Genomic DNA, 22,304 nt, shown 5'->3' with positions numbered 1-22,304 from the left:
TGAAGCATTTATCTCTGTCTCAATCTTGACCATGACATAAAACTAAACGTTCAGTTACTAATGATAGAAAAATTTTTGTGCATATACAGGTGCATTATAATGCATAAAAATACTAAATCTTACAATTGCATGCCAGTCTAATAAATCTTAATGCAAGCAGAAAAGATTGAAAATGTGTGTTTTTAAACTTCTACTTGTCTGCAGGTTTTGGTTCTTTGCATCCGTTCATGTCAGAATCAGATTTTGAAACTGAATACACAAATGAACAGTACTTGCTTGAAGTAGTTTATACTGGAAACTCCTTGTCTGCTGTGCCACACGTTGCCAACATCACTAACGCTGGAATCCGTTATTTTATTGAACATAAAGACACCTTCAGCAGACAATCCGACATCTTACTAGAGTTAAAAACACTTCAACTCCCGTCATTTCAGCGGGAAAAATTACGGAATGCAATCAAAAGTGGAGATACGCTACTGCTTAGTGACCTAACAGTTGGAATGAGTAAGTGATTTTGGATGAAAAAGATGCAGTTAATTAAAGAGTGGTCAGTGCAGGTTAATTTGTATGTTTTGCACATAATCACGTTAGTGCATTCCCAAGTCTTTTATTTTGATGTTCTCGACAATAAATAGACGAAAAGCTATAGGACGTAGAAATAAATGTAGGCTACATTTTCATAATGAGCTTTAGCATAGAACTAATTGTAGCATATAAAACTATGTAAATACAAATGATAAAGTTTAGTAGAAATAATATACACATTATAGCTTGCCATCGTGAAGCAATACTGGGCTTAAGATAAGAAAAATGACTACGGTAATTCTTTATTTTCAGAAATTCCAGCAAATGTATGTGGCCAGGTTGTGATTGGGGTTATTGTTGACTATTCTCATTCGCCTGTTAATCGCCGACCATTTGTGAGAAAAAGAGAAATTGTACAAAATGCAAAGTTGACCGAAGTGAAATTTGACTGCGACTTTGACTTTGTTAGCCTGGCCGCTAATGATTACGTGATATTCCCGGAGTTGACATCGCCTTACGATCCACTTGCATCGGAAGGTTTTGTCCAAACAAGACTAGCCTTGATAAAGCCTGGACAACGTTTCCGTTTGGAAGCATGGTTAACCGTGCTTAACCAGAGCAACTTAGCTTTGAACCTAGAAAAGCAACCGGAACAATATCGATGGTTTGCTGTTACGACGTTGCTAAGTACACTGAGTAGCCTTTACGTTCCGATTGATTTGATTGATACAAAAGTGTCTGTTTTGTCCAATCGTTCCCAACTGTTTCTATCGACAAGCTTTCTCTTGCCTTATCAATCAAGGCTCCGATTTGCTTTTGACTCAAATGAATTTTCTTGCCTCGACGGGATTCATCTGCTTATAGGCTTAAATTTAGATCACCACGATAAACTTCTGTACAACAACATGGTGTCTTACCCTTTAAAGTTTGATTGTTCAGCAAGTGCCGCTATATTCCAGTTGACTAATATCGAAGTGCCCCATCTCAAGTCTTCTGAGCAGTGTGATTCAACTGAAGAACAATGCTTTCAGTTCAAAACTATCAGTTGGAATGATTTGATAGTCGGCGTGTCTTTTGAAGCGACTGTAGTTATAAGAGCACCGCTTTACGTTTCTTTTCCTGCGTTAAGCAGCGAGAATTTCAAGTTGGTCATTCAAGCTTCTAAAAGGTCCGAAGAGTCGTCTTTGGCTCCGGATGCTCTTGAACTTGAAACAAATAGCTTGAGTATAACAGGTTTGCAACTTTTGATCTTTTACCGTACACTCTTACAGAAAAATTATTGTGACAATGATAGAGTTGCTTTCAACTGCTTGTTGACAACATATTACCACAAACTTTGGTAACTCAGTTATACATTAGTTTTTCATTTCCAAACACGTGTAGTTTGTGTACTCATAGGTTGTAGGCACTTTGTGATAATGTGCTTTTAACGTAGTTATCAAGGCATTTAAAGAGTTGGTTGGTGGTACAGAACTTAAAAATAGCGAGAAGGTTGCTCGTAGCTCGAAGCTGCAGGTTTTCGTCTGGCTCTCTTCAAGAGAAAAGCTGACTTTCCGAAAATCTATGAGCAACCTTATACTCGCTAATATCAAAGCATTGTTCGTTTCAGATACTAGAAGTAGAGAAATTGTACACAACTTTGAAACGACTTACAGCGTTTCTGGCAAGTTTTCTCCAGCAAACTTGTCGCAGCATGAAACTAATTGTCACGTAAACACTCTGGTTGGATACGCAAGCTTCTCACCTGATTTGGACAAAAACCTCTATTCTTCTTTGACTGTCTTGCCACAAATCCGTTTTCTCTGTTCCAAAGATATTCTTTTTAACGTAATTGATTTAAAGGTAAATTGACATAGGTTTTAAAAAAGGTGCGACTATATTCATTTTTATGTTAAGCGTAAAGTGCTTTCAAAAGTTAGATTTGTGGTAGAATTAAAATACAACGTAATGATGACAGGTAGCAATGACAGGTGACCAACACTAGTCCCCTAGATCGTGGTGAGTGGAGACTGAGTATGTGCCTTGCTAGACCCGTCCTACCCCGACATCCGGAAAATGAGACGTAAAACAGGAAGAAGAACGTGACCTCACTATTGGTGTTTAGAATTTGTTGAAAACTATTTACTTTAACTTTCAGGTAACAACTTCTCAAGATTCCATTTGGCGTGATCGCCTCTCTCCTATGCGTATAGAGTTTACTGTTGCATGTCAGCTCTCTTCAGAAGCTTGTGCAACTTTAGTGAACACAAACTCTCTCTACGAACACTTCAGGTTTGTGAGAAACTTTAACGTTAACAAATGCTATGTGAAAAATGGTTAAAATAATTAATCAATTTGAAATTTTAGAGTTGTATAGTGTGGTACACAGGTTGATCTTGAAAATAACGTATTTCTTACCAGTGCAATGCCAGAATGAGGTATAAGCTCTCCATTGGCTGACCGGTGTCCGGTTACTGATTCTCCTATGCTTGAATCGATTCTAGGTCGGCCCATAGCCGACCAACCACTTTGAAGACAGTAGGCTACCGACCGCGGTCCTGTGAAAACAGCAGCAGCGCATGCTTAGTGATAATAATGAGTGTAGGCTGATTATTAAACTTGAATTTAGCGATGACACTAAAATAAGAAGCACAAACGAAGACTCGCCCAAAAATTTAACAAACAAATCAACCACTGAAGTTGCGATACGTTTAGTTGCGAAATCGATGTTTAGTTGTTCAATGCCTAACATTTGGATAATTTTTTTGTTTCATTAAAAAGGTTGGAAACACACATAACCTAGGTTTAATATAACGAACTGTTGCTAGTGTACGGATGTGGGCTAGTGACTCCGACAGCGCAGAAGGAAGAAAAGTACCCCTGCAACCCCATCACGTGACCTCGATTCAAATTCCTGGTAATGACGAGTCTGATACGCAAGCAGTGTGGCCTGCAGTCATGGAAAAAATGCTAATAGTGGAGCCACCAAATAAATTTGGAGCAGCATTTAGCGCACCAAATTTTGTTAATCACTACATCATGGATGGAAATGTTATCGTTAGGAATTCGTCGATTTCTTGCAGTAGCTTGAGGTATTTTCATAAATTTTTGCTTATTCTACTGAAATATTCTTGTGAAGGCTATACTATGTACAAGAAAAAACATTGGTTATTTTTTTATATAAAAATTTGTTTAACTTTTTCTCCGTGATTTGAATGTGTTTTTAACAGGACATTTGATGACGTGCTTGAAGATGGACACGGTCATTTACTTCCTTGGGTTTATGTCCACTGAATATAAATATTCTACCACAGGGCGAAGCCTTGATAGTCGCTGTTCATCAATATTTGTTTTGTTTTTCTATTCAGGCATGTTGGTATTGAAATTGTAACTGGAAATAGCGTTCCTATTGTCCAGCTTTTCGGTGGGTCTGCTAGGAACGAGTTTGGAGTTTACTGGACGAAAGCAAGTTGGTTGTGTGATCAACCCACTATGTCTGCAGGAGAAGTTGCTGCTGTTGATTTGGCAGCTATTGATTTTAGTGTCACAACCATGAAGTTAGATCTACCGTCCAATGATGACATCGCTTTCAGAGCCACAATAGGCGTATCTAGTAATTGGGAAAGTGGAGATTTATCTTTGTTGAAACTAGTTCCCAAGAATCGTTTTGATGAGCGTCGGTTTGAGTATTCGATTTGGGCTTCTCCCGATAACCATCTGTCCGATGACGACGTCAAATTACCGTTGAAAGAAGTTGATTTTCTGTTTGAATCGATTGCTTCAGAAAGTAGCGATACTGGGTAAGTGGTTTTAAACGTATCGAGTTTTTGTTCCTTAGACATGGTCAATGCGAGTGCTAACACTTTAGCTAAAAAGCGCTATAGACATAGAATACATGATCGCATCATCACAAGCGATTTCTTTCTATTCAAATAAGTACGTCTTTTTATAATATGGTTTAGCTTACAGTACTTCTATAAACTGTTTCAAGATATTCTGATTGCGTTAATTTTTTTTTCATACTCATTTTAGCCCTTTTCAAATTACCAATTAACTGATGTTCTTCATAAATTAAAATTACAAAACTGATGTAAGTTACATACGTAAAAATCGAAAAAAGAAACGCATAAGAATGAAACGGTAATGCAGAGGAGAGGCAAAATCACATGACGCTTTATTGCCTACGAAGACATTTCGCAGATAGGAGGCGCCTGCGGCAAACAAATGCCTATTGAGGCGAGGATTGCAAGATTTTATGATCATCAGTCATCATTTGCAAGAACATCAGTCAGTTGGTTATTTGAAAAGGGCTAACATGAGTATGGCCGAAAACGTTTGTAATTTTTAGTGTATTTTCATGTTATTATGTTAAATGCCGTCTGGTTGTTAGGTTTTATTTGTATATGGTTCAAAAAAATCACCTCTTTACCAAAATTGTAGTTCTGCAATAAGTTACCAAGATAGTTTTTTACAATTTTTAGAAGCATTCTGCAGCCTACGTTTTTACACAATGGACTTTTAATTGTAAACGGAATCATAACGATGAATATGAACATCACAACAAAGATATGTTGCTTGAAGGCGTCTTACAATACTTCCTTGCTTTACTTAATTCTTCACGTTGACAGCAGACATTCTGCCAATCGTGCGATTGCAGGTATTCACCATTTTTCTTGTTCAATAAGATTGTAAAAATATCGGATTAAAATAACAGCTCCATCAAGTTGGCTTTGGTTTGCACCTGGGCTCGTGAACATCTGAGCACGATTAAGTGGCTGTCTGTGAACCAATCGAAAAAATATCAAATTGATTTTTGTATTGTGCCCAATCAATGATACTTTCACCAGGCTTGATGCAGGAAGTTGTAGCCTAAGCACGTTACCTAGTTTAGTGTGTTTGGTATACACAAATTTCGTCAAGCACTTGGCAGTGGTTTGCAGGAGTAATCACATAATGGAGTCCATCGTCTTCACGAATTAACTAGGCAGTTGTATGGCTTCTAATTGTTTTTCTAGCAAAAGCTTTCTATCAAAGTAAAACTTAACTTATTGAGCGAACGCAAGCAACATGTTTTGTTGATGGAAATTCATTTGGATTGTAATTTTTTTACAGGAGATGTTGATGAAGTGGATGAAATTCGAAACAACTTCTTTTCGTTACTTCTTGAAAGTTGGTCGTGTGATCAGTCACCACGGCTGTACACAGAAATCACAGAGGCACGTTTGCTTGCAGGTTCAGTCATGGCTGTTAACAAAAAAAGACAGCTGCGCCTAACATTAAAAGAGTATTATCAATCTCAAACTTCTGAAGCAAACCAAATCACCTCTGAACTGCGACTATCCGCTGCTTTCGTGTCTCCTGATGTGAAACATTCCAACTTGAACTCTGGCTTAAAATACGTTCTGTTTGAAACAAATCTCCGACAGGATAAGCTTGCCACCACGAAGATGGTTCAATCAAAGTACGGCCAATACTTGCATAGACGAAGCCATTGTTGGCCAACTGAAATTCCGGTCTTGACTCCGGAATGTTCATGGTCATGGGATACTGTTTGGTTTCTTTATCCGTCAGATGGTTATTTGTGCAATCGCTATTGGAATTTAGAATTGCAACTTCTTACCACCTATTCAAGCAACACTGACATGACCAGTTTGTCTACATATGTGCTTCAAAGTATCTTTGTGCTCTGTTCAGACGAACATCTTGGAGTGTATGTTTTTCAACCACCTTTTTATCCGAAAATGTTGATTCCTGGGAAAGCAGATGACTTCACGTTCGAAATGTTTATTGAAGACTCTTATCCTAATCATTTGCAACTTAGTTTCGAAGATTTCTACAATGTCAAAATGCATTTTGTTGATTGTCAATTGGAATGGAACAGTGACACCAGTTCTTCCAACGCACTAAATTCAACCTCTTATTGTCAAATCACAGAGCGAAGTAAGTGGAATGTAAGAGTATTGTTTTGTTTATTAAATTTTTTTAAAGGGATACTAAAGGAAAAACCTGACTTGGTGTCTTTCCACGTTCTTTGTGTTTAACATGCTACCATGAAACGATTTTCAATAAAATTTTGCCCCATTGCGGTCTGATTAGCATTCCGCGCATGCTTTTGTCAGAACTTTCAAAACGGGAATGGGTGTGAGCAGCGAAGCGTGCGACTGTGCAGCTTCGTCACTATAGACTAGCAATCGGCTGATCGCGCAATAGTTGTTACTGCGGGCGATTTAACTGTAGGCTATGTGTGTATGTACATCAAAACATCAGATCTGATGTTAAAACATCAGATGTGGTAACGTGGCTTTTGTTATTGCTGTCGATAGTGACGTGTTCTCGAGCAGTTTTCCACTTTTTGGTCATTTTGAAAAAAATGAAAAATAAATGAAACATTGGACTTTGGGCCTTGCCAGTGCTATTGAAAACAAATTTTATTCGGTATTTTTTTGTGAAATGTATTCTTGAATGTTCAGTTTACGCACTTTAATGCTTAATTCCCGTTTGAAAGTTTCATTTAGTATGCCTTTAAGATATTGCATGTATCGCAGTGAAAGAAACTGAAGCGGAACAAAAATTGGTCATTAAAATTGAGTTCTTTCCTGTGTCGTGAGCGGATAACATTTACTCGATCTATTTCTAACTGTAAAGCATGGAAAGCACTTGTGAATTTTATATTTATTTATTTTACAGAAGTCAGCAACGTGGGGTCAAAAAATCTCTTGTTGTGTCACAGTGCTTTATCAGTTCCGCCTGACATTTGTTCACTGGAATTTCAAACTTGCTTGCAATACCTCACTGGTACAGGTCAGGGAAAGAGGACAACTTTGTGATTTTAGTTATGTTGTGTTAAATTTCATTCGAAGTTTAGGCTAATGAAAAAATACTGTGAGGTTTTTGTAGAACGTCACGAAACATCAACCAATTTTCTAAGAAATGCTAAAAACAATTTTTTCAGTATACTTTGTTCAGAAACTTAGCTTTCATAGTGTTGCAATGTTAGTTTGTTAAATGTCTTCTGCACACCAGCAATGTTGGTGCCTAATGTAGTAGTAGTAGTAGTCCAGTTTTAATTCGGTGATGTCCCCGTTACCGAAGGTGGCCGGATTCACCTCAAACTGCCGCAATCGCCTTCACACCCTGCCTCCACATCGATCTGTCTAACGCGTCCTCTCTTGTCAAGCCCACCTTGCTGCTTTCTTCCTCAACTTGCCTTTTCCACGTTTTCTTGGGTCTTCCTTGTTTTCTACGACCCTCCACTTGTAACTCCAGCGCTCTTCTCAAAACATCATTTTCATCCCTTCTCAAAACATGCCCATTCCACCTCACTCCATTCGCTTTTGCCAACTTATCAACATTCTCATTCAATCCAAGCAAGTTCATAAGTTCTTCGGTATTTCTTTTGTCCATCAGCTTCACACCATACAGTTTAATGTGTTTATTTGTAATAATGTGTAAGTTATTCACTAATAAATTATAAAATACCTTTTGGGATTTTTTGCCATAAAGCTTGAACAATTTTCACGCCGCAACCATTTTATATGAATTTTTAGGCACAAGTGTACCTGAGGTCTCAAATTATATGCGCTTTGACGAAGACGTTTTTGAGTGTGATGTGAATCGATTGGCCTATGTGGATTATTCACTGTCCCTGAGCACTTCTGGAAGCGTCATTGTTATTGAAGAAAGCAAACAAACCGAAATAACGGTCCAAATTACAACGGAGCTCTTTCATCCAGAATTAAATGTACAAAAACTTGGAAGAGATTATCGACTAAACTTCTGGCTAAGTTTGTCACCCAACTCCAGCTATCCGATGTAAGTGGCTATTTGTTAAGACATAGACCAGAACTAGCAGCAGAAAGAGTAATCTCTTAAGAGTCTCTTTTTTTGAACTTTTCTTCTTTGAAGCCAATCTAGGGTGTGCTTTCTTACAAGAATACTAATCATCGTAGTAGAAGAAAATCCACTTTTTCTTTGTAGGCTAGGCTATATATTTAAGTGCAAAATTTGTGCTTGAGACTTCATCACCGCATAAATTTGAAGTATTGAAAGACCTGTTTGTTTATCTTATGCAATGCAAGTAGCCTATCTTTTAAAAAATTCTGGTTTCAATAGAAATTCTATTGTTTTGTTTAGTCTGTACTTTTGCAATTACAGGAGAAAAGTACATGCGACCGCCGCTCGTTTGCCTGGAGTCACTCATTTCTTGTCATTTGGTGATAACTCGAGTTCTTTGCAAGTATCTTCCTCTGTGCCTTTCAACACAAGTTATGGATGGAACGGGTTGTTTTGTGGAAGGGCTTTCTTGATAATTGAAGTTGATGTCGTTGCCCCAAACACAGACGACAGTAAGCCTCTGGACAACGTGTTATCACATCCTGCACAAGTGCTTTGTGCTGGTCAGTTTGCTTTCTATTTTAACATTTTCTCAACTGTAATATTTTTCACCTTTTTCAGTTACCACCAATATTTTTTACCTAATGCTCTGAGTTCTAGGTCGGTATCTTGAATGTATAACCGTAAATCTTCCAGATTGGATAGTTTTTGTTCCATACAAACCTGGGTTAACTCGCTCTTTAGTGTGTTCATACCTAGAGCCACTCACACTCCCAAACACTGTACAGGAACACTTTGTTTATATGAAAGATACTGGAAGCAAGAGGATGTGAACTCATTCGGCTGCGATGATGACTCAAGTAATTCAATGCTTATCATTTATAGATGATTGGCTGGTTGTGGAAGGTTTTGTTTTGCAACCGATATACCCGGATACAAGGATCGTTACCGGAAGAACACAAACTGTCGCCATGACGTTTCAAGTGGCGAGCAACGATCGAAGTCGAGACATCTATAACCTTTTGTACTTCAGAAATCGTTTCATTGGAGGCGTTCAAGCTTATATATCAAACGACCCTTTGTTTACAAGTTTAGAAGACATAGAATTTCATATCATTGTTACAAAGGTGGAAACAGTAATATCAAACTCCTCAAGCAACAGGTACAAAGAAAACTTGAACAACAGGTTTCCTTTATTAGCTTACTGAAGTTCAGTGGTTTTTCTTTTTTGATGAAAATCTACACAGTGATATTTAATTTTGTCAGTAAAACTTTAAACAACTGCCTAAGAACTTACTATTACGGATTGAAAACGTGTAGACAAAATGCTCCATTGATAATAAATTTTTTTTAGTCAAGTGTTACGTGTCGAGGCAAATCTCCATGTTCCAGAGTTCGCCTGCAACCAAAAACCAAGCTATCTATTGTTCATCTTGCAAGGTATTTCAAACAGTCACAGGGTGGCTTATCATCAACAATGTGTGTTCACCAATTGTGGTGAAGTTAAAACGCGTAAGCCTATGAAAAACGTAAACGTAGCAGTCATGATGTTTTGAAATAATACGGAAACTTAATGTTTATTTTAAATGAACTGTTTTACAACAAGTTTTCTATAATTTGATCTACTACATTTCTCATGAGATTTTGTACTTTAGTCTTTAGTACATAGAGATTTTGTACGTTTCCCAATGTTTTGGCGTTTTTTTAAAAATACATACATGTATTGATTTTGCAAATATCCAGAAATGCTTTCAAAAATAGTTGCATTGCAGGATCACCATACGTAAGGCAAAGAGAGTTGCTGCTGGCTAACAACTATATGCCAATGGATGTTCGTAGCAGTCCGATGCTTCGGTGTGGTTCAGAGAATGAGATTGACCTCAAACTTCGTATTCAATCTTTCAAAGTCGAGATAGAAAATTCATTGGAATTGAAAAGGAATCACTCATTTACTGCTGCCATTTCCTGTGACAAAAACAGGTGACCTCGGAAAATGGCTGTTTAGTTACAAAATTATTTTTTGTATGATTGTATCAAATATTTTATTTTAATGCTGTGTCTTTTTATCATCATCATTATCATCCAACTTCGGTTTTGTCCCCACTGGTTTCTTGGGTTGTTTTTACCCATTTCACTAAATAAGTTATGTAGGCTATTGCATTATTTTTCTCTATCACAAAATGATCTCTCAGAAACTTGTTACTGAAAAATGAACCAATTTTAACCAGTAAAACAATATGGTTGTAGCTACAGAAGCTTCAAAATCAACTATGTAAGAAGCAAAACAGAAAAGAACAGAAATTGGAATTCTAAATCGGTCACATAGAAATATTTTGTCGTTGACATCGTTTTGTCATAAAAAACATGCCAAAAACTTTTTTGATTCTTTTCACAATAAAAACTGAAACTTATTGTTATTTCAAGTGTTAGACACTATAACAGACTTTTGACAACACCTAAAAAAAGTTAACTTTCTCATTCATTTTTTCAGTTTTGATAGCTCCTGATAGCAATAAACAGCTAAAGAAAGTGTTTTTTTGTTTATCTAATGTTATTATCTTGAACACTAAAATCTGTACGGACCTGAAGGTGGTTATGGTTGTGGTTGTTTATGTTTCCACTATCGCTGTTATGCATCAAATATGTTTTGTTATAAGTATGTTTCTTTATATTTTGCAGTGCTGCTTTAATAAATTTTGCATCTCAGCTGCAGAATTTATGGTTATCGATTTATATCAAAAGCCGCATGGATCAATCCAAAAAAGCGTTGATTTTTGAAAGTTCTATCAAAGCCCTTGCACCCGCAACAGAATCTGACTCGGACAAAAGCCGGATTGTTAACATTGGGCTAAACGGAAACTTTGTAGTGCCCGCTCGATTAGCCACAGCAGAATGGCAAGCATGTGGATTTGTTGAAGTACTGGCGTTGTTAGATGAAAAGAATGCCTTCAATGATTTTGACAGAAGAGATAACATAAAAGTTTTTTCCACGTTTCTGTCCTGTCCCGGTGACTTTATAGCAATTAGTGACACACAAATATTTTATGCGAAGTTTCTTCTTCGCTCAGTGTCGGAATATGAAAATATTAATTTTGTTAGTAATGAAGACGACACTTTCACTATCAAACCATCTGTGTCAAATCTTTTCTTGATCAAATATAACATGAAAACTGTTAGAACAGCAACAGCGAACCAAGAAGTTATTTTGGCAGTCGATCACATCAAAACAAGTGACAATGACATCATCACAAGTGACGAGATAAAATTTCTCGTTGAAACAGTTAGCTTCACCACTCAAGATATGGTCATGGCAACGGCTGCAAGAGTAGAAGTGTTGATTGATTTAAAAGTTGGAGTTGATATCTGTACGTTGCTTGCAGACAAAAAACCTTTCCTTAAGGACGATCATTTTCGCTCAGTGGCGAGAAATGTTATGTTGTATATGAAAGTGTCCAACAGTCAAGCTTTTAACGACACTGTCTCATATAACCACCACTTTGAATTTATTTGTGATGTGATATGTGGGGGAGAATTGGACGTAATTGTGCCACATTTACCAAACAATGGCGAATTATCGATTCCTTCTGGCGACAACTCTGTTTATTTGGAAAAGCCTGTATCACTACATATCCAGTTTGAAATGCACTTTCAAGACAGTTTGGCACGAAATCGTCTTTGTGATTTCACTTGGGGTAATTCGACTATTGAACAAACAAGTTATGCATTAAGTACGACAACTTACGTTGCTCCAACGGAAAGCAACGTAAGTCATGAGGACTCAGTTGCCAATCCATCAACCAACAGTAGCAATTTTGATCAATCTAATCCTGGAGGTTCTGATGAGTTCAAATCTGAAGAGAATAAACCGATAAAAGATTTAGACTTTCAACGTTTGGTTTGTGAAAGTAAACCTTTTCAGCAAAACCTTAAGTTGTTCGTGTCTGCCGCGCTTGTCATTCCTGCAAACAACGACTTCATAGAAATGCGGCCTGTTTATAATAGAGTTGCGGAGTTACATGACATTGAAGTGCATCAAGTCGCGAAAAAAGAAAGTTCAACTCGATTGGCGCTGATTTATGATCTCAAGAAAATTATTTTCGACGATGACAATGATTTGTTTTTCGTTTGTTTTTCAAACGAAGGTTTCGCAGATGTTCAGGTAAGCCTACGCAATAAGGATAGTTTTGAGGTGAACCATGGCAATTTGTATGAGTTTTTCTAGTGTACTTTTTTTCTGTTATAACTTGACTTCAATTCGCTTCGTAAGCTTTTTGTTTAGTTTTGTTTCATTTTGCAGGTTTCTTTGTACATTATAAACACAGCAAGCGGGGAGGATTACACAGTTCTGGATGAAAGCAACTTGCATGACAACACGGGACATCTAGAAACTAAATTGGTCGGCTGCCCTATTGACACGAAGTGAGTGAACTTTTTAAACGTTTTTTAAATTCGTTCTTTTCATACTGTTTGTTAAAGTGGTCGTCGTATGAGCTTCTGGCTAGGAGGGTCTATTCTTTTACTACCCCAGATACACAATGTTCCCGGACTACACTGGAATGCTACTAGAGAGCAGCTAGTGTTTGGTTTCGTCATTCAAGACACGCAGACCTTCCACTCCGCTAGGTAGGTTGAAGGTGATACAATCGTTGATGATGTGGTCTGCGGTCTGATCCTCGGGACCGCATTCACAAGAAGAGGAAGATACCATTCTCCATTGGAGCATGGTTGAGTTGGTTAAAGTGATATTACTTTAATCAGTAACATATCAATACTGACACCTATTTTGTTTAGATTGATGATTGACCACTTCAATCTTTCAAAGGAAGATGTGATTACTGGTGCAGCTTTTTCCATCCCGTATAGCTTGTCTGCAACCGTTTACAATTCCGGTTCCTTTGTTGACAATGCGCGCATCAGAATGTCGATCCACATTTGTGTCACCGATACCATGCCACGGTTACATCTTTTGAAAAAAATAGCACTTCGTGATTATCAAGCTTTAATGCTTGAGCACTCCTGCTTAGAATTAAGTTTTCCCTTAACCGAAAAGCAATTTATGGAGACGTCTTCGCCACTTCATACAAAGCTTCTCAAAGTGGATCTCAGTGATACGGAAAGTGGTATAATAAACTCTAATCTATGCATTTTAAGTACGGTAGCCAATAAAACATGTTTTCAATATAATTGTGAATATAGCGTCATCATTAGGACAACTTTTTATTGACCTAATACAATTGACTGTATTGACATAACAAAATTTGACTGAGTGAACTTTAAGTTTCTGTCCTTGGCCAGAAGTTTGTGAAGCATCAAAAACCTTTTTTTTACAGAAGCAAACGTGGGAATAAGTTGTTAAAATATCAGTTATTCTTAGCATTTTAAAGGAAATATTTGGACTGGTCCTGTCAATTAGCCTACGTAGGCTACAATTGACCAAACGATAAAAAATTGATATTTTATTGACCTATCAAATCACGATTTTGAAACTTAGGCTACTTCTTGTGTCTGGAACTCTTAAAACCACACCGCAATAACTTGTTTAAAAAAAATTGGCTTTACTTGCTCTAGTCATCATATTTGAGCGGCCTCTGACAGCTATTGTATTGTCCGCGAAAATGATTTTTCTGAAGCCCGACTAAAAGACCTTGTGCTTTATTGAGGTCATCACCTATTTTGCTGCAGGTCTTATATCAATCATTATCTCAAAGCTCATTTTAATCCCATTCAGCTTTTTTAATTATCCAAAACAACTGACGCAGTCCGTTCTAATAACATCATATGTTAAAGCAAACTTTAGAAGTGCTCACGCATGTTTGCATCTTGGTAAAACACAAATTACACACAATGGTTAGCGTGCAGAAAGTCTTTAACCATAATGGTTGAAAGTCTTTAACCATAATGGTTAAAGAAAGAAAGTCTTTATGGTTGAAGAAAGTCACCTCTTTACCAAAATTGTATTAGAAAGTCTTAGCACTTTCGTACGTTAGAAAATATCGAGATTCGTGACATTACACATAGATTAAGTTACTACATGTTTCAAAAGGGTGCGAAAGTGTGACTCTCGCAACATCTTTGCTGATGCGCTGCTGACGGGAAGCATTGGCCTACGATCATAGTAAAGAACCTACATCCATAGACTACTCAACACTCATCAGCAGTAGCCTACCGTTGATAAGGGGTCCAGGATGTACTGTCGGCCGGCATGATTTTAGGGGCCCGTGGACAAACTTTTCCAAGGGACCCAGAAACTTAAAGAAATCACCGCATATTCTTTGGATATGATGCTTTTTTTCAGAAATGTATTGATTTGGGGTCGGAGAATCTCATAGGCTACCTGGCACAAATTATCCGCTCAATAATCCTGCTCATCAGATACAAATAGTGATGGAATAGGTTAATGTACCTCTTCACCAAAATCTTAAAAATACAGCGCTGTAGTGAAAGCGGGAGATTAGTTAACACTTTTTTAAACAACCCTCCCTTTCTCAGGTAGCGTACTTACATGGGGTAGTTGTATCTACAACATGAACTCCATCCACTCCAGTCAAAGTTGCAGCATGGTCCTAGTGCAGCATAAAAATTGTGTCAGGTTTGCCTTATTAGGTAAAGCCCGTAGTCTACAGATTGTAGAGTATAGCCTAGAGGAGTCTACTGTCTGCACTAGCAAATTAATTCAAAATGTTTATGTTCTTGCACTTGGTAATATGCTAAATTTTGTGAATTTTTTACCGTAGACTACTATAGTGATGATCGACAAAAACGTAGGCTAATTGGGCTGAACAACATTATTCGTACCGGTACTGCAACAAAATCAATAAACTATTTAAGAATGAACGTTTTCGAGGCAGTAGGCTTACAGTGCTTTCCATAAAAAATATTAATCATCTACAATTAACAAAATGACAAGAATAAACAAACTGTTTTGAGAGATGTAAGCCTACATTTAAATTAAATCTTATAACAAGCTGGCCAAAACTATTAGAACCTGTATGAAAGCTTTAAAGACTTCTATATTTTTGCTTTTGTTATAGTTTGAACAATGTTAAAGCAACCCAATTACTTCGTTGTCAAACGTGTGTTTAATGTGAAGTAAAACTTCTTCAAAAACTTTCTACCCACTTGTGTCAGTTTTTCAGTAGGCTATCAGTAGTATAGAAAGTATGATCCAACAAGTAAATGTATTAACCCTCGGTATTAACCTGCCACAAGCACATTTGATTTTATACCACATTTATATAGTTATGAATATGAATGGTCTTGTAAATGTATTAACCCAAAGTGGTGACGCACATTTGATTTTATGTGAGAAACGTCAGAGTAAAAAAATACTAGAGTGATGTCATGCGATCAACAAATGATAAATCGAGTTCCAACAGCAATGATATTTTATCTGCTCACTTTTTATAGAACACAATGCTTTGTTCTGCCAACCTCTATATAAAATCTCTGTTTTATGTATGTTATGAGCATTTTTCAATTCCCAGCTTATTTCATAATATGGTGCCTTTTTATCAGTATCCTTGTAGCACATAATTCGGACTTTGTACTTTGCGATTTACCTTTCTCACATAAAATCAAATGTGCGTCACCACTTTGGGTTAATACATTTACAAGACCATTCATATTCATAACTATATAAATGTGGTATAAAATCAAATGTGGTATAAAATCAAATGTGCTTCACCACTTTGGGTTAATACATTTACAAGACCATTCATATTCATAACTATATAAATGTGGTATAAAATCAAATGTGCTTGTGGCAGGTTAATACCGAGGGTTAATACATTTACTTGTTGGATCATACTTTCTATACTACTGATATCTTCCTTTAACAAAAATTAAAAACGTTTGAAAGAATTTTCAAACTAAAAGTGAGGTTTAAGATCATATAAACTGCTGTGTGTGGCTATTTAAATTCTTGCAGCTAAACTAGTAGCCTACTAGCCTATCTCTTACCTGCGGTGCAATCTTCTTGATCTATAGCTCCAACAATTGTTGTGAAGCAAAAACCGGTTCCAGGCAAACCACCTTGGCACTGTCGCGATCGACTCTAGAACATTGATTTGTGATTATATATTTGCTGTTCCAAGTCACATAAACCAATTCGAATGTCTTTTACTTTGTAATACAAGTGCTACTTAACTGAAATCAGAGATGAGCTGATGGCTGTGGCAATTTAATTGATTAAGATTTATTTGACTATATTACGACTGTGATCATGATAATTCAAATTTTCAAAATTGTTATGATTACAAATTATTCGGAAAGAATACAATAGAAACAATATGAGCTCACATATAGGCTAAATAGTTTTTGATACAGTCTTGATCATGTGTGTTTAAAATGTGAGTGCACGAATTATGAAAGATAGCATATCACCTACAGAAACACAGATTTCTTGATTTTAAAACCGGGTTTCAGAAAGCAAAAAAGACAAAAATCAGGGTTTCGGTTCGAAGCAAACCCGGGTGGAAAACACTGTTAGGAACAACAAGGTACAATAATAGTTTTCATCGGTTTCAAGGTTGTTGTCGTTAATTGCACTATCATGTTGACGTGAGTTGATAACACAATTCATATTTTTTAGCAAAGAAAAAACATTATTCTTGGCTGACATTAAAGTTGTCAAGTGTAATGTTATCGAACGCTACATAGCCTGAGTGGTGAGAGCACTGGAACGGCACTCAAAATGGCGCCGGTTTGACAACGCTCAAGAGCATGGCAAGACACTTAAAAGCACGCTTGAAGGTGGACACGAAAAATAGCTTCCATGTCTTACCGTCCACTTAATCTTCAACCACCCGGAGTAAGCCTGGATACAACAAAAAATAATCGAACGTTTAAAATTTTATTTGTGATAATTTGGTATAAAAGACTTTTTTTCATACTCACACGTGATCCAGGTCCACATGACGTACTGCATGGGCCCCAAGTGGCCCATCCACCCCATATGGCACATGGATTAAGTCGACAACTGCGTGATTCGGTTTGTCTCTCTCCTGTGCAAGATTGAGTTCTTTCTCGAGAGTTGAAACCGTTGCCGCAGGTTGCGCTGCAATCGGACCATTGTGTGAAACGTGACCAAGAGCCTGAAAGTTGAGCAAATACAAATCAAAGATTGCTCATACAGTTCTTGTACAACTGATTCCGCTAAATTGGCCCAACGTTTAATGGCACCGCCACTTCTTCAGACCGTTTTTTTCCTGTTCCAAATTTTTAACTCCGTTGTTTGCACATTTTTCTTGTCTATCTCGACCAGTCGCATAGTCAAACCGATTTGGATAAGTCTCGATCGGAGATTGATCATTCACATGACTTCAATTGAGTTTTATTTTTACAATTAAGTTTTTTAATCGCAATTATTTCACTCTAAAAAACAAATTACGTTTGCAAATAGCCTACAATCACTATAGGGATTCTAAAGGAAAAACCTGACTAGGCGATTGTACACGTTCTTTGTGTTTAACATGCTACCATAAAACGATTTTCAATAAAATTTTGCCCCATTGCGGTCTGATCAGCATTCCGCGCGTGCTTTTGTCAGAGCTTTCAAAACGGGAATGGTCGTGAGCAGCGAAGCCTGACTGTACAGTCTACGTCACTATCGACTAGCAATCAGCTGATCGGACAATACTTTTTACTGCGGGCGAGTTAACTTTAGGCTATGTATGTATGTACATCAAAACATCAGATTTCAACATCAAAACATCAGACAGTTTGCTCAAAAAATCAGATCTGATGTTAAAACATCAGATGTGGTAACGTGGCTTTTGTTATTGCTGTCGATAGTGACGTATTGTAGAGCAGTGTTTTCACTTTTTGGTCATTTTGAAAATTTAAAATAAATGAGACATTGGACTTTGGACCTTGCCAATGCCATTGAAAACAATTTTTTTTTGGTAATTTTTTTTTAAATGTAGGCTATTCTTGAATGTTCAGTTTACGCATTTTAATGCTTAATTCCCGTTTGAAAATTTCATTTAGTACCGTATGCCTTTTAATAAATATAGGTTAGGCTGATACTTTACGAGTCCAACACGTTGTTTTTTTTTGTTTTTTTACAAAATAGCGCAACATTACATCGATATTCTAATAAGTGTAGTCATGAGTTCATCTTGTGCCTTTATTAGCCAATTGGGAGCATCATTTTCAAGTTCTTTGTGGCCATAGGTCTACTTATAGCCATGCTACGCGCATTTTTAGAGATGAATGAAAACCGTCTTTCACTTTGCTACAAATTTTTAATAAAAAAAATTTTTAAAATGTAACATGTAAAATGTATTCAAAACGACAATTGTAATTAGTAGCCTACAAGTAAACAAAATCAAAAACTTTGAATTACAATCAGGCTTACAACAAAAGATGCAATTACTGACATTTCACCAAACTACAAATTTGACAGTAGTTGGTCTCGATGTGGTTCAATTGTATTTTAATGACCTTCTTTAACGCTTTATTTGTAAAAAACTTAACCATTGTCAGTCACTGAATATTATAACGTCATTAACAAAAAAATATATTTGTAGCGATTAATCTCTATTTTCTACATTTACGTTTTAAGCTTAAAACATTCAAACGCATTCTCAGCTAATGTTTGTTTAAGTGACATTGCTATTCAAGCAGCTTGGCATTAGTTTGGTAAAGATAATTAAAAAATAGGTTATTAAAAAGTTTTTTATTTTATACTGTAGCCTTTCACCTGGATCGGTATTACAAGCTCGGGTTTCAAACTCATCATCAAGATCACAAGTGTGTGTGCGTCGTCTTGATTGCTGGCCTCCCCCACACGAGACGGGGCATGCCGTCCACTGTTCCCATTGCTCCCACTGACCAGCTTGTGTATTGCATGTAATGGTATCGCGCTGGGGTGCTGGTTCGCAGGGGTTGGTTCTTTGTCTTTAGAAATTAAAAAAAGTAATTTGCTGTCTTTTGCTACACATTCTGCCATATGCTCAGCAATTGTAGTGTAGTTTAAATTGCATAGGATTATACTGTATTTGGTCTGACGATACAATGACTATTACCATGTGGTATGAGACTCAAAGAAGTACAGTACATTTATTGAACTACATACAGACACGAATCCTGACGAACATAATGGGAAGATTTCAGCTATGGGCAGAAAAGGATAAACTTTTTTATCATAAATTATTGCAAAATGTTAGTCTACTTAAGCGTCTGACAAATTCTTTAAAAGAATGATAATTACTAAATGATAAACAAGAACAGAAAGATTTTAAACTTACCTGGTCATGAAACCTCCGCTGCAAGTTCTTGAACAAGGAGAAAATTCTGACCACTCAGACACATCACCTTGTCCTGCATCACAACTGATTTGTTCAAAAAAATCTCCTGGGCAGCCGGATGCACCTGGTCTGTCACCTTGACAGATTCTTGTGCGTGAACGGGTACCAATGCCACAGCTGACAGAGCAATCGGTGTACGGAGTCCAGGGCGTCCAAACTGGACAAACTCCCGTGCCACAGTCCTTTAAAACAATGAATTCTATTATTTGTTTTGTTGAGTTCTCCCATCAAAAATATAGTGAATGTATTTAGCAGTGAGTTTAGCCTAAGAAAACTTAATTGAACCAGGCTTGCGAATTCGTCGCCTGCTTTAAATTAAACTCAAACAATGTGGTCGATTTGCTAAACTTAAAAATGAAAGTTTATGAACTCAATAAACGTTTTATTGCCACCAATTGACAGTTCCAATACTAGGCCAATCTCTAATCAGTACAGCATATTGTTCGGCTGAACACAAACTTAAAATTGTTGAAAAATTATCGAATTTGGTTTTGCAAATACGAAATCAAAAAATTCAATTTCATCTCAGATTTGCAAATACCTAGCAAATCCGAATTTAATAATCATGCAAAAGTCTGTGAAATTGTGACGTGCATATTAGTAGGCTACTATTAGCCTACACTCAGTGTTTCAACCTTGCACGTCTCATCGCTTTGGCACTAAACAGCTAAATCCACATAAAAATCTAATGAAATGAACAAAGTAGCTTTAAGTTTAAGACCAGTTCACTCTGAATGATACGTTAACAATAGTATTCTAAGCAAAGCCTTAGACTTGCAGAGTTGAGGAGTTTTAGTTTGGGCTTGCTGTTTTATCATGTAATTTAGGCCAATTGGTCTAAGTTTCAGAAAATTTAAGGACCTTAAAAACGTTACTTAGATCAACTGACTGTTTTCGAATAAATGCCTGCAAACCACTCGGAAAGAAACTGCTGATTGCATGCTTCAGTCAGAGCTTCAATCATGTAAACTCCGATGTTGTTGACCAAGTAGATTATTGATGTTACTAAACTTATAATGCAGCTTACTTCAACTTCCTGCTGGTCTCCAAGTCCGCAAGAGTGAGTTCGGAGTCTGCTACGAGTGCTTCCGCCGCACGTTACAGAACAAGTGGTCCATTGACTCCAAAGAGAATAGCCGCCTTGGAATGTGTTACATGGCGCAGTTTCTTCTTGGTCTGGTAAACCGCAAGTATGAGTTCGTCTCTAAAATAATAAAATTGTGATATGAAATGTTTTTTAACGTTAATGATTATTACCACAGACCATCAGATTCAAAAGCATTAAAACTTTCCTCTTACAAGAATGTAAGCTAATTTGTGTTGGGTACAGCTTAAGCTTAGCCGTTGCAGAGACTCTGTGAAGGTGTTTTACATCATTTTCCTATTCAGCTAAACCTCACAGTCTTGAACCAAACGCATCAAGCATACGCTAGCAACAATCAAAACGAAATATCGCCAATGAGTTCTTGCATTGCAACAGGCGAACTAACTCGTGTGTAAGTTCCTCCTCCACAAGATCTTGTGCAAGGTGACCAGGCGCTCCATACGTTGTATTGACCAGCGAAATCATTGCACGTCTCTGCTGCGTTGTCGACAACTCCAGTGCAAGTGTGAATACGACTTCGACTTCTTGTACCTCCGCCACAACTTCTTGTACATGGTGACCATAACGCCCATGGCCCAAAGCCGCCTGAAAACGCAAACGGTCTTTATGTGGTTTTTGATACGCATGGTAGGCCTACATGTTACATACAGACAACAAAATGCAAGATTTCTCAAATCTATTTGTACAACTGTATAATTATTAACTAAAATCGGGGCTCTTTTGGTTCAAAGTCTTTTGTTATAAACATGGCAGTTACTTCACAAAAGTGGCCTGCGGGCACGTTTTACCTACAGTAGACTTGCCTTCTGGGAATAAACAATGCGCATGGCCCATGAGCATGCTGTAGCCTACATGGCAATTTTGTCTGAGGTTACATACCTAGATCTGTATTACAGGCTGCTGTTTCTTCTTCTGGGTCCAGTCCACACGAGTTGATACGTGTACGAGTATACAATCCTCCACCACAACTGACCTAAAGGCGTAAAATCACAACTTGTCAATTAAACTAGAATGTCTTTTGGCTTTAATTTTAAGCAAAAAATGAAGCAGGGCATTGGTACGTTCGTATCTACAGAAAATTGTATTTACCGAGCACAGTCCCCAAGGTCCCCAGTTTTGCCAAGTGCCATCTCCAAAGCTACATGGAAGAGTTTGCTCGGCTTCTCCAATACAATTGACTCCAACTACTCCCAAAACACATTCCCTTCTTCGGGTACGAGTGCCTGTAACAAGTACCAATAACTAAAAATAGAGATTGGCATGCAATTGCTGTAAAACTACTGAAAGAATTTTTCGCAAGCGCATAAATAAAGTCTTTCTTCAGCCTCTTATACAAGCGCATGACTAAATGAAGCATCGCAAATAAATTAGTGTGCCTCTCTTAACTTATACAAGTAGGCCTACTCTATTCTAAAAAAGAACGAGTTGGTCGCTTGCAAACACAGCCGAAATCATAAACAATTGAAGTGTCCACAGAAAATAATTTGACAAAGTTGTAAAAGTTCTTGTAGGGTACAACCATGGATGCAAATACAACGCTATCTCTTTTTAGA

The 22,304-nt window shown here is 37.2% G+C and overlaps 3 protein-coding genes across 5 annotated transcripts in view; 2 read left to right on the top strand and 1 right to left on the bottom strand.

The window, feature by feature from the left end:
• Window positions 1-350: 350 nt before the first annotated feature.
• LOC145777889 (uncharacterized) overlaps window positions 351-22,304 on the bottom strand; it is a 39,322-nt gene continuing 17,368 nt past the window's right edge. The window contains exons 21-32 of one of the 3 annotated variants that reach the window (XR_014290392.1): window positions 21,841-21,974; window positions 21,631-21,724; window positions 21,137-21,336; window positions 20,674-20,850; window positions 19,587-19,828; window positions 19,040-19,236; window positions 17,233-17,429; window positions 16,297-16,390; window positions 14,840-14,900; window positions 2,923-3,062; window positions 2,270-2,327; window positions 351-1,730 (exon numbers count right to left, since the gene is read on the bottom strand). Coding sequence is in view for 1 of the 3 variants with exons in the window: in XM_082589244.1 (XP_082445370.1) it covers window positions 12,131-12,188; window positions 14,840-14,900; window positions 16,297-16,390; window positions 17,233-17,429; window positions 19,040-19,236; window positions 19,587-19,828; window positions 20,674-20,850; window positions 21,137-21,336; window positions 21,631-21,724; window positions 21,841-21,974 (1,454 nt within the window). In the remaining 2 variants the exon portion in view is untranslated. Of the gene's footprint in view, window positions 1,731-2,269; window positions 2,328-2,922; window positions 3,063-12,115; window positions 12,189-14,839; window positions 14,901-16,296; window positions 16,391-17,232; window positions 17,430-19,039; window positions 19,237-19,586; window positions 19,829-20,673; window positions 20,851-21,136; window positions 21,337-21,630; window positions 21,725-21,840; window positions 21,975-22,304 lie in introns of those variants that run through there. The other 2 variants (XR_014290393.1, XM_082589244.1) reach the window with 2 other exon arrangements.
• LOC145778289 (uncharacterized) lies at window positions 3,340-12,104 on the top strand. Its single transcript, XM_082589752.1, has 12 exons — window positions 3,340-3,596; window positions 3,873-4,304; window positions 4,986-5,161; window positions 5,617-6,444; window positions 7,192-7,305; window positions 8,052-8,316; window positions 8,659-8,900; window positions 9,223-9,499; window positions 9,692-9,777; window positions 10,110-10,317; window positions 11,017-12,053; window positions 12,097-12,104. Exons 1-12 carry the CDS (start codon window positions 3,340-3,342, stop codon window positions 12,102-12,104), a joined length of 3,930 nt encoding a protein of 1,309 aa, XP_082445878.1.
• On the top strand, window positions 12,170-14,074 carry LOC145778287 (uncharacterized). Its single transcript, XM_082589749.1, has 4 exons — window positions 12,170-12,496; window positions 12,635-12,756; window positions 13,129-13,293; window positions 14,020-14,074. Exons 1-4 carry the CDS (start codon window positions 12,320-12,322, stop codon window positions 14,072-14,074), a joined length of 519 nt encoding a protein of 172 aa, XP_082445875.1. The 5' UTR covers window positions 12,170-12,319.

This window comes from Aplidium turbinatum, chromosome 10, assembly GCF_918807975.1.
Source record: "Aplidium turbinatum chromosome 10, kaAplTurb1.1, whole genome shotgun sequence".
In the NCBI taxonomy this organism is placed as follows: Eukaryota; Metazoa; Chordata; class Ascidiacea; order Aplousobranchia; family Polyclinidae; genus Aplidium; species Aplidium turbinatum.
This window is presented reverse-complemented; position numbering and strand designations above follow the sequence as displayed.